Source organism: Propithecus coquereli, unplaced genomic scaffold (genome assembly GCF_000956105.1).
Source record: "Propithecus coquereli isolate 6110/MARCELLA unplaced genomic scaffold, Pcoq_1.0 Scaffold235, whole genome shotgun sequence".
Taxonomy (NCBI): Eukaryota; Metazoa; Chordata; class Mammalia; order Primates; family Indriidae; genus Propithecus; species Propithecus coquereli.
In genome coordinates, this window is record NW_012147897.1 from 1434846 (window position 1) to 1447988 (window position 13143).

General features: G+C 34.4%; 1 protein-coding gene and 1 pseudogene across 2 annotated transcripts in view; both read right to left on the reverse strand.

Annotated features, from left to right (window-relative positions):
* Positions 1–13143, reverse strand: part of RRM1 (ribonucleotide reductase M1) — a 42141-nt gene that overhangs the window by 19098 nt on the left and 9900 nt on the right. For both annotated transcript variants that reach the window (XM_012645675.1, XM_012645676.1), the window contains exons 3-7: positions 11755–11932; positions 10208–10308; positions 7717–7776; positions 6848–6887; positions 6226–6388 (exon numbers count right to left, since the gene is read on the reverse strand). In XM_012645675.1, the coding sequence (XP_012501129.1) occupies positions 6226–6388; positions 6848–6887; positions 7717–7776; positions 10208–10308; positions 11755–11932 (542 nt within the window). The remainder of the gene's footprint in view (positions 1–6225; positions 6389–6847; positions 6888–7716; positions 7777–10207; positions 10309–11754; positions 11933–13143) is intronic.
* On the reverse strand, positions 4577–5115 carry LOC105811328 (annotated as a pseudogene).

The following is a 13143-nucleotide window of genomic DNA, read 5'->3' on the forward strand; positions in this document are numbered from 1 at the left end:
GAACTGAAGTTTACAAAATTCTTAAGAGTTTTTAGAAGGAAAAATAAAAAACCTCTACTGGACATGACACAATAAAACATATCAACATATACTATTTTAAAATCATCTTACTGCCTACCCTAGATATTAAGCCTAGTTCAGTCATAAGTCTAAAATATTAGGTTATATTTATTTTTACCCACTACAACTGTGCCACTATCAAATTTTCTTATACAAATTCATAAACATACATTACAGTCTTTTCAACCTGTTAGTAAGCCAAGAAAAATAAAACATTTATGAAAAAAGAAACATCCATCTCATGATCAACCAATTCTTTGATATGTCTACCAAAATTATAGCTCATTCTGCTCCCCACCTCAGGAAACTTACTCTACCAATAATTCCTTCACTGCCTTGAATATTCAACCACTCAAATGGATTCTATCCACTTTTTCTGTTAAATATTCAGACATTCAGAAAGATACAGAGAATATAACAAATATTTTGTACTTGCCAACTACCTCAAAAAATTAGACACTACAAGTATAGTATACAATTACTAATTGTAATAGCCTAACATTTTCATGCATTTCTACTTTAATATTTTTATATGTTCTACATTTAAAATTTTTCTGTGTATTTATTTATCCTTTTGTAAAGTGCTTTTAAATCAATATTGTGTTACAAAAATTCCTTCCTATTAACACATGTAGACTTATTTTCATTGCTGTAAGATATTTTATTATATGAATATACCAATATATTTGCCCATGTGTCTACTGATGAACATTTGGATTATTTCCAATTAGTATGCTATCCTAAACAATGCTGCTATGAAAATTCTTGAACACATCACTTTGTGCTCATATCTAAAGATTTCCATAGGGTATAAACCTAGAAGGGGAACTGCTGGGCCAAAAGATAGATGCACATGTTCCATTTTACTAAAGTTTCCCCAAAGTCAATGGACAAATATATACTCTATCTAGTAATGTATAAGATTTCCCTATGTTCCTTCCACATTATTGCTAAAACTTGGTATTATCAGCCTTTTCATTTTTATCAATCTGATGGATATGAAATATTATAATTTTCATTTTCTTAATTATTAGCAAAGTTTATTAACATCTCAGATGTTTATTAGTCAATCAAATTTCTTCTTCCATGCATTATCTTTTGTCCATGTTTCTATTTGGTTTTTTTGTCTTTTTCTCATAATCTCTTAATAGCTAACGTGTTGCAAATATCTTCTCTCAGTCTGAAACCTGTTTTTTCATTTCATTTTTGGTTCACAGAAGTTTTTAATTTTACTGTAGCCAATTTTTCCAATTTTTTATTTTATGGTGTTTTTCTTTTTTTTTTTTATTTCAGCATATTATGGGGGTACAGATGTTTAGGTTATGTATGTTGCCCTTGCCCCCCCTCTCCCCACCCAAGTCCGAGTTTCAAGTATATCCATCCTTTGGATGGTGTGCATTGCACTCTGTGTATGCATATACCCGTCCCCTCCTCACTCCTCCCCCCCGCCCCCCGCCAGTGTTTTGCTTTTTATATGCTAAGAAATCTTTCACTGTTGATGTCATATATATATTCTCCTATCAAGATGTAAATTGAAATATTAAAAGTCATAATATCTGAAACTCACTCTCAAATGACTTAGCCCCCAAATATTTTTTTTTAATTTTAAAGATAAAAAAGGTATATATATATTTTTGCATTTCATATATATGGCAAAATGTTAGTCATTTTTTTATCCAGTAATTTTTTTTATCAGGCATGGATGTATGAGTGTTATTGTCGTTTTCTTTAAATTTTTCTCTATGTTTGGAATTTATAATAAAAAAGTTGGGAAGAAAATAAATGCATATCTATATATGCTACACATGCCCTTCTAAAAGATTTTGCTTTCATATTTAAATTTTTTCTTGAATTTATTTCTGTATATGGTGTGAAGAAAAAAAATCTAATTATCTTTTTTCCCATAAGGATAAGCAATTTCCCTAGCATCATATGAATGAAATGCAGTGTCACCTCAGTTATTCATCAAGTTCCCACATAAACTTGAGTCTGTTTCTGGGCTCTCTATTTCAGTAGTTTTTGTCTATCCCAGTGTAAATATCCATACTGCCTTGACTATCACAGCTTTATAGTAGTCTTGAAGTCTGGTAGGTCTTTTTCTTCAAAACTATCTTGCTATTTCTATTCGTTTCCTGTGGCTGCCTTAACAAATAACCACTAACCTGATGAGTTGAAACAGAAATTTATTTGGTAATAGTTCTAGAGGTCAGAAGTTCAACATCAGTGTCATGGAGCCAAAATCAAGAGTGCATCCTTCAGAGGTTCTAGAGGAAAATCTGTTCCTTGTCTTGTCCAGCCTTTGGTGGCTGATGGCTTTCCTTGGTGGCCACATCACTCCAATTTCTGCCTCCATCTTCACACCACCTTTTTCTCTTTTGTATGTTTCATATCTCCCGCAACCCCTCTCTTATAACAATACTTTTAATCGGATTAAGGGCCTACCCAGATAATTCAGGATACTCTCCCCATGTCAAGATCCTTCTTAATCATACCTGCAAAGACCGTTTTCCTTATAAGGTAACATTTACAGGTTCCAGAAATTTGGATCTGGTATCTTTGGGCAGTCTACTAGACTATTCTTAGTCTTTTGCTCTTTCACATAAATTTTAGACTCAGCACACTGACATTTTGACATTTTGACTGGAATTACACTGAATCAATCTATCGATTAACTTGGGAAAAACTGACACCTTTATAATATTAAATCTACTTATGAACACAAAATCACTCTCCATTTATTTTTTAATATCCTTCAATCATGTTTTAGAATTTTCTCCTTATAAGTCTTACACATCTTTTATTAGATTTATTCTTGAGTACCTTCTAGTATCATAATGATGCTTCAGTCAATGACAGACTGCATACACAGTGGTGGTCATCCAGTAAGCTAAGGTTAATTTATTATTAAAGAAAAGCATTTTTTTAGAAATTTAGTGTAGCCTAAGTGTCCACTGTTTATAAAGTCTACACTAGTGTACAGTAATGTCCTAGGCCTTCACATTCACTCCGCACTGACTGACTCACCCAGAGCAACTTCTAGTCCTGCAAAGTCCATTCAGGGTAAGTGATCAATACAGGTATAGCATCTTTTATCTTTCATACCGTACTCTTACTTTACCTTTTCTATGTTTAGATATGTTTAGAAACACAAACGCTTACCACTGTGTTACAACTGCCTACAGTATTTAGTATAGTAACATGCTGTACAGGTTTGTAGTCCAGGAGCAATAGGCTACACCATATAGTCTATGTGTGGAGTAGGCTATACCATGTAGGTTTGTCTAAGTACACTCTATGATGTTCACATGAAGAAATCACCTTACGATGCATTTCTCAGAACATAACCACATGGTTAAGTGACACATGGCTATATATATATATTTTTTAAAGGAATATAAAACTATTTATTGACCACTATTCACCAGTATTTACAATAAAGTAAACAAGATACAGTTGGATAATATTCTGATTACTACAAAGTTGTTTTTCCTGGCTTCTGCTGAACCAGTAACCCAAATACTGAAAAGATTGAGCCTAAATGTAAGGAATGAGGTGGGGTAAGGAAAAAACATACAGGTTAATAGTTTAGATTACAAAAAGTTTGTTCACCCATTTATGTCAGCAGGTCCGAAACTGCCAACATCTCTAACCATCTGATTAGGTTTCCATGAGCCAAGCCTCAGATATCCATTAACCATGACCTTTTAGTCAATATAGCACAGGAATTTCAACTTTTTGTAAAGGAATGGCTCACTATGGGAATCTTTAATGTCCATTTAACTAAGTCTTGTTTGTTTACTGTGTTAGAACACACTGGGATTTGTCTAGTTTCCTCATCTGGGTGAGGAGGTTGTTGGTATTGATAAAGCTTTTCCTTTTAGGAATTTTGCAAATACAATGTTGCATTTATATGACTATACATGTAGATACAGATTCTGATATGGCTGCTTTTAAATTATCTATTTAAATTGTCCAATTAATAAAGAATCGACTATTTAATTTGAAATGTTACAGCTTTAGGAAAATTTTCAATTCTTAGGTTGCTCAGAATGATGGCATTGCAGACACATGGGCTTACCTGTGATTTTTGTTTTGGTGAATGTTTAAAAACAAAGAAAATCCTTTACATATGCATTTTATGTATACACACACAAAAAAAAATTTGAAAAACCCAGAATGGTCCTTAGGCATGAGTTAAACACAAGTTCTGATTGAACAATGGCTATGGAAATTTCCCCTAGCATTTAGAAAAGTTGTTCTCTAGTGCAGAGGAAGTAATATATCATGTTATCAAATGTTCTTTTCTGATAAAGGAAGCAACTACAGAAAGCTTTTATTTATTTGTTCAAAGTAACCAGTGCTATTGATGCAAACAACCCCTCCAAAAATTCTCTCAACGCTACTTTCAAAACGAACTTATCAAACTTGATTTATTAGAATGTAGTTATTTCTTCACATTAGTAAATCAAAAACCAAGACCCAGATTTTATGCATATATATAAAGCAATGCAAACAATTACTGAGTTTCATCTTCTGGACAAGAATGCCAAGTTAGTCTCTCTTCATAAAAAGCAATTCCAATTTGAGGACATTTCGTATTTGCCTCTTTTGCCAGCACCAAATCTGCCTGATCTGAATCTCTCCATTTCATGAGAACCATTAACTCTCCACTGCTGTCTCTGGCACCAAGTATTCTTTCAGGATCGAGACCTCTGGCAAAGCCTCTTGGTTTGTCAGCAGCATCTCTTTTCTTCTTTGATTTGTTATCATCAGATTCACTGTCAGATAAAGATTTTCTTTTTGTGCCATCTTTTTCTTCGCCAGCTTTTTGAGAATTAAGAAATGCTTCAATTAACTCTGGACAATCTAAATTTTCTTCAGTTCTCGAGTATTGTCAGCATCTATAAATCTCTTCCACTTCAGGAAATACTCCACTTTCCCATTTACTACACGTCACTTTATTACTTTTTCCACCACAAATTCTTTAAGCTCTGCCTCTTCAACCATTTTATTCTTTCCATTCTGTTTCTTTCCCATTTTTTGCAATGTAGTCTTATTGGAGACCACTTTTTATTGCAGACTTGAAGAGCTATTATTCACCACCTCCGAGCTGCTCTGGGTCATGAGTCTATGGCATCTACACATGGCTATATTTTAAAACTTAATTTTCTAACAGCTAAAGTATAGAAACTCAGTTGATTAATGTATATTGAACTTATATCCAGATATTTTGCTAAAAACTCTTTTTAATTCTATGTAATATCATTTCTGTGAATCTTTACACTTTTGTTTCCTCATTTCCAATCTTATCTTTTTTTTTTTATCTTACAATGGTCACTCAGGCCTCTACTACCATGCTAAAAAAAAAGAGGTGATACATCTAAGTTTTTAGGGGATATCTTTTACCAAATAAGGAAGTTATTTCTGTATCAATTTTGCTAAAGTTTTTTCTTATAAAAGAGCGTTACATTGTACACAATAGTAATGTAATGAATTACATTTTGATGTTAGCATATCCTTGAATTCCTGGAATAAACCAACTTGCTAACGATGATTTTTTTTTCTTTTACATATTACAGACTCTGTCACAGTGTTCCCATTCTCAGCAAATGGCACCACCATGAATGCTATTATTGTATTCATTAATGCAGGAACCATCCTTGACCCATATTCAAAATATTACCAAATTCTGTCCATTTTACCTCCTAAATATCTCTTGAATCTGTCTACTTGTCTCAATCTCTACTTTCACCTCCTTAACCCAAACTACCACAATTTCTTGCACAAACTACTATAAGAGTCTCCTAATTACTTCTTGGCATTTACTTTTTTAAAAAACAGCCTTATTGAGATATAATTCACAAACAATACAATTCTCCATTTAAAGTGTACTATTCAATGGCTTTTAGTATGCTCACAGAGTTGTGCAACTATCTCCACAATCAATTTTAGAGCATTTCATTATAAGCATTTGCTCTCTCTCCAATTCATTCACATTGCAGTCAGAGATCTTTCCAAAACGCAAATGTCATTTAATCACAGCAAGCAGTGATTAAATGTTTCTTAAATTATTTTTATGTGATAAACAGCCCAATTTCTTGAGGTCAAAGTTTATTTCCCTACTCAAAACCATTTCAGCATATTAAAACGATAGATGACACATACCTAGAAAGTTGTGGGCGGTTGGTACCAGCATTGAAGAGAGTGGGAGAAGCATGAGTAAACCACCTCTCAGAAAGAAGGTTATATGTTTCAATTGCAGCATCAATGTCTTCTTCATGAATCCCTACGGATACCCTCATCAACATATGCTGTGGTCTTTCAGCCACTATAAATAAAGGAGGAATTTTCATGTGATGGCACGTATCAGAAGAACTAGTCTGAGACACATATTTGAATCAAAAAAAGGAACACCAAAAGAAAATTAGAAAAACTTCTTATCAATAAGCAAGACAATTATTGACAAACTAAGCCTAAAGTTCAAAATGTTATTTAGAGTCTAAATAGAAATATTCAGGCAGCCAGGCACAGTGGCACGCACTTGTATGCCTAGCTACTTGTGAAGCTGAGGCAGGAGAATCACTTGAGCCCAGGAGTTTGAGACCAACCTGGGCAATATAGTGAAACCCCACCTCAAAAACTTAAAAAAGAAAAAGAGAAGAGAAGAGAAGAGAAGAGAGAATAGAGAAGAGAGAAGGAAAGAAACAAATATTAAGCTAATACCTCAAAGCTTTATATTCAATATAATGAAGAGAAAGTATAACACACAAACATGTTCATTTCTTACCTTTTCCATTGATCTTCAATAAATAGGACCGCTCTAGCGTCTAGAAAAAGAAAAAAAAAAAAAAAAATTTTCAGAGCACAGTTTTTAAAGACACAATATCATTCACAATAAGGCAATCTGTTTAAATCTTTTCAGTTTTTATAAAATTTTAAATGAAAAGAACAGCATATTACTCTTCCTAGCTTCAGTTTGGAACATTATCATTGGCTGTTTTGGTTTGGCAAAGATTGCATGAAAATTTCTGAAAAAAGTGAGCTCTATACATATTAACAGTATAAGTTGTGGTATTAATTATCATCATTCCCACAATGGCTAACACTCCTAAAGTGCTTTATCAGGCCAAGCACGGATCTGAGCAATACATACATACACTCACTTAATCCTGAATAGAATTTGTTGTTGAAAATTTATATTACCCCCATTCTAGATGAGGAACTGAAGCACAAACAGATTAAATAACTTGCTAATAAGAAATAGAGCAGAGATTTGAACCCAGATGGTCTGACATCAACGTGTACATTCTCAGTCACTACATCATACTATCAACATAAAAATTCTTAGAGAAGTACATGGCACACAGCAAGCATTGAATGAATATTGCATAAACGTTGGAATAATATGGAATAATTCTGGCAATTTACCTGTATAACTCCTCAATCCAGAAGCAACAATTTGGAAAATTCAAAATTGCAAATGGATAAACTATCTTTGCTTTAATTCAAACCACCACCACCACCTTAACTCCATTAATTCCCAAGTCCATCCCAACTCTAAACAATTTACTGCCTTTATATCACCAAAACATAAATAAAATTCTGTATTTCCTGATTTAAGTAGGAATTCCCACTCACATGAAATCCATTATTTACCTTAAAGCCAAAGTAATTATAAGAGAAATCTCGGTCATAGATAATAGCAGAATTCAGGCGCTGATGGGAGTGAAAAAGAACCCATAATTAAAATAATTAGACTTATTTTCACAAAATCTGATATCTTTCAGCCCAGAATTAAAATTGACATAGGATACAAAACAGATAACACTAAGTATTAATTACTATAGACATCCATATAACATTGAAAAAAAAAATCAGTATATAAACTTAGTATCCTAATTAGGTTTCTAAAATTGCATATTTAAAGACTAGAAGACAATACATAAATAAAGTTGTGTGATTAAATATGATTTTCCAAGCTTCTCCTATTATGTTTATAGTGTATCTTTTAAGAGGGAAAGAACATGAGCATGAATGGGACTACATTATCATCGTTGAACATGTTTTCAGGCTGTTAATCCAAAAGTACTAGTACCACATATTTACTAATACATATCTTTATTTTAAAAATTAGCCTACTTTAAACTGCACATAACAATATATATGATAAATAATGACGGAAAGTAGGATTGCTTTAATTCTAAAACTCTTCAAAAATCTATGGTTCTTTAACAGGTTTTAAACAAACTACTATTGTAACGGTAAGATGATTTCTTTTTTTTTTTAAGAGACAGGGTCTCACTGTCGCCCAGGCTGGAGTACAATGGTCTGATCATAGCTCACTGCAGTCTCAAATTCCTAGACTCAAAAGATGCTCCTGACTCAGCCTCCTGAGTAGCTGGGACTACAAGTGCGTACCACCACACATAGCCAATTTTATTTTTCGTAGAGATGGTGTCTCACTGTGTTGCCCAGGCTGGTCCTGAACTCTTTGCCTCAAGTTCTTCTCCTGCCTTGGCCTCCCAAAGCACTGGGCTTACAGGTGTGAGCCACTGCACCCAGCTACCACAGTAAGATTTTATAGCACAATTGGTCATTGTTACAGAGTTTTTGTAGACTATAAAGCCATTTAGAGGAAAACAAAAGCAATTAGATACAAATAATCATTTGGGATAGGGAAAAAAATGGAGCCAGTTTTTCAAAATTCTAAGTGTTTCCACATAATGATCCATGTCCAGGACTAGAAAAATCTGTATGAAAACCTGCTTTTCCTTTCTCTTAAATTTTTAAGGGCACTTTTGTTGCCAAAGGTAGCATGGTAGGTATAGACCTACCATGAATAATGGAGAACTGAAACACTTGACTATCAATATTTATTTTTAGACACAGGCTTTGCTGTTGTTTTATTTTTGTCTTTAACTTGTATTTAAGATTATACAAATGAATAACACACAAACAACTCAGTTTTCTCTCAATCTCTTTATTTTTGTCTTAGTCTCTTTAATATCAGATACATACTTAGAGAGACAGTCAACTAAGCATTCTATTACCTAAATTTAAAACTGGTTTCTAACCTGTCCAGATATCTATGGTAAATAAATCCTACGTGTGAAAGGCTAGCTGGACCTATACATCTTTCCCCCTATCCTATGGGATCTAGTAAAGAAAGGGGTTAAAACACAGTTGGATAATTTTTAAGATACTAAACAAGATCTTTCAAAATTTTACCTGAGTAACCTTTTTTGGGAGTCAGTTTGGCAATGTCTAGCAAAATCTTGAATTCACCTATACCTTGGCTCAGCAATTCTACTTAACAGATTTATCTTACAGATATATTCAACTATAGGCAAAACACCTCCCATACAAGAATATTCACTTCAGTGAAAGATGGAAAAAAATATTCATCACGAGAGGAATACTTACATGTACATACCAGTGACAATATGTCTATAAAGTAGAATGTTATGCAACTGTTAGAAAGAATATGGTAAATTCATAAATGCTTATACAGAACAATCTCTAAGATATACTTTTAAGTAAAAAAAAGTATCAGTGAAAACAGTATGCACAGTATGTTACCAATGAAAAGAAAAATATATATGTGCATACACACATGTGTACACATGTATGTACACAATAGCTCTGAAAAATACATTTAAAAATGATAGGGCCAGGAGCAGTGGTTCACACCTGTAATCCCAACACTTTGGGAAGCCAAGGTGGGCGGATCACTTGAGGTCAGGAGTTCGAGACTAGCCTCAGCAAAAGCAAGACCCTGGCCCTATAAAAAACAGAAAAATTCGCCAGGTGTGGTGGCATGCACCTGCAGTCCCAGTTATTCGGGAGGCTGAGGCAAGAGGATCACTTGAGCCCAGGAGTTGAAGGCTGCAGTGAGCTATGATCACATCACTGCACTCCAGCCTGGGCGACAGAGTGAGACCCTGTCTCTAAAACTAAACTAAACTAAAACAATGATAAAACAAAGTTGTTTCTAGAGAGTAAAGTCAAGATTCAGAGCAGGAAAGAGAATTAATCTTTACCTATCTCTTTTGTAGTCTTTAAATTTTCTAAAATGTATGTTATTTAAAAAAACAAAACCAATAAAAAATTTCTAGAAATTTTATAACTAGAAAAATGTTATACATACATCTTTATTGGCCAAAACAATATCCAGTGTTGACTTGGCCACCATGGGAGAGTGTCTGCCGTTATGTGGATTTATGTAGTTATAGAGGTCTTCCATCACATCTAAAAAACACAACAGAAAATAAAAATGTCAAGATCACTTAACAACTAATTCAATCGTCAGAAAATAGTTTAAAACAGGGGTTCTCAACCTTTTTTTTTCATCCCAACACACCTCAGCGCCGAGCATAGAAAGTGTTGAATAAAAATGTACATGTTGAATAAATATATAATAATGCCTCATTTAAGGAAGCAATCCTCCAGAGTTAAAATTAGTGTAAGCTCTTGTAGTTTAAAAAGTGATTCTGAAACCTGCCCCCGTTGAGTATTGGTTGAAAATAAGGAAATGCAGAAATTATAATCTCTTCTCACCAATATTTTATTCTAAAAAACAGAAACAAACTTAAAACTCAGAATCTATCATCCCAAGCAGTTCACTTCTATCAACAACCATTTAGTAAGCACTCTCACTCTACTCTTCTTCAAGATATCATAGCGGTATTTGGCCCTCTGTATTTACATATAAAACTAACACAAATACAAATGCTGGTATTTTCATTGGGATTGAGTTGAATCTATCAATCAATTTTGGGAGAACTAATATCTTCACAATAAATCTACTGAAGAGGAAGGATATAATGTTTGAGGCCTTACATAATAGACGTGAATTTGAGAGCCAAAAGATTCCTAATCTCAGTCTACCACTGGCTTCTCATATACTGAACAAATTATTTAACCTTCCTTTGCCCACATTCCCTGAGCTGTGCAATGGAAGTGATAGAATGAGGTGTTCGCTAATGGTGACAAAAAAGCAACCTATAAAATTTTGTTTAACCCAGAACTTGTCAATAAATATTATTCATTTTTCCAATCATATCACCACCAACTGCCTAAAGACAGGCTTTAAGGCTGGGCGTGGTAGCTCACGCCTGTAATCCTAGCTCTCTGGGAGGCTGAGGTGGGTGGATTGTTTGAGCTCAGAAGTTCAAGACCAGCCTGAGCAAGAGCGAGACCCCGTCTCTACTAAAGAAAGAAATTAATCAGACAACTAAAAATATATATAGAAAAAATTAGCTGGGCATGGTGGCGCATGCCTGTAGTCCCAGTTGCTCGGGAGGCTTGAGGCAGAAGGATTGCTTGAGCCCACGAGTTTGAAGTTGCTGTGAGCCAGGCTGACGCCACGGCACTCTAACCCGGGCAACAGAGTGAGACTCTGTCTCAAAAAAAATAAATAAATAAAAAATAAAGACAGGCTTTAAAAAAAAAAAAGAGGGAGCAAAAGACATGATGAACAAAGATCCATTAACCCTTTCATACAGCAGGTCAGCAGCCAGCAGAATGGAGAAATAGGAAGTTCTGGTCCCCTCTTTGCCACTAATTTATACATTTTGCTTTTTTAAACAAGATGCAACTTTTCTTCCGACATTCAAGGTTTCTTTCTAGTACTTTATTAATTTTCTGAGAATATTAAATTCTTTTTCACCACATACTTTTTCACCACATACTTACCACTGAACACTTTCTTTGTTTCTTTGTGCAAGTTAGAGACAGCAATTCTTGCTGCCAAGATGGCATAGTCAGGGTGCTTAGTAGTCAAGGTTGCAGCCGTTTCAGCAGCCAAAGTATCTAGTTCTACCGTGGTGACCCCACTATATAAGCCTTGGATTACTTTCATGGTGATCTGAGCCTACAAAAACAAAACCAAGAATTACTTGAGCTTTCCCAAGAAACAATACCTTCTTTAAAAGAGCAATTAAGAAAAAATCAAATTTATATCATAATAAAACACACAACTTCCTTTTCTAAAAAATTATTTTTTAAAATGGTAGGCTGTGGGAAACTTAGTAATGAGAAGTACTAATTCATAAACTATTAGAACTGTCAGAAAATGCATACTACATATACAATGAAGAGATGTCCCTTTATATAAAAAAAAGTCTAAGCACAGCCTTTAAAAAGATTAATAGTCTCAAAGGGAAATAACTGAAAACAGACCAATGATTCTATAACTATTTCCCCATCTTTCATTCAAATTCTGATCCCCTGAGCCCAGGAGTTTGAGGCTGCAGTGAGCTATGATCATACCACTGCACTCCAGCCTAGGCGACAGAGTGAGATTCTGTCTCTTCAAAAAAAAAAAATTCCTCCTATGTGATCAGAGCTCTGGGTCCAAACTTACTCTTTTTTCACCAATTCCACCTAAGGATAAGTATAGGAAAGCAAATGAATCAAACTTTAATCATTCAAATTAAAGGAGACGAAGGTGTGAATTAGGGTTGAGGCTAAGTCATCTAATAATTTAATGACTACTCTTTCTTTAGCACTTCACAAGTTACAAAGTGTTTCAACTTTTATAATCTCTGACATTTCACAATTATTTTATGAGATGATTATTACTATCACTACTTTACATGAGGAACGTGACACTCAGGTTACTGGGACTTGTCCAAGGTTATATCACTCTCTTAGCCTTCTGACCCCAAATCCCATTAAAAGTCACTGCATTTCACTGTTTTCAAGATCATATTATAAGAGGTTCCACTTTTTAAAGCACGTAATGCACAAGTTATTACCAAACATTTTTTTAACAGCAGAAAGAGGCTAACCATATATTTTTAAGAAAAACAAATTCTAAGTTGTATGTATAGTGTGTATGTTTACTGAGTCTTTAAAAACCGCTTAGGCCGGGCGCGGTGGCTCACGCCTATAATCCTAGCTCTCTGGGAGGCCGAGGCGGACGGACTGTTTGAGTTCAGGAGTTCGAGACCAGCCTGAGCAAGAGCGAGACCCCGTCTCTTACTAAAATTACAAAGAAATTAATTGGACAACTAAAAATACATAGAAAAAATTAGCCGGGCATGGTGGCGCATGCCTGTAGTCCCAGCTACTTCAGAGGCT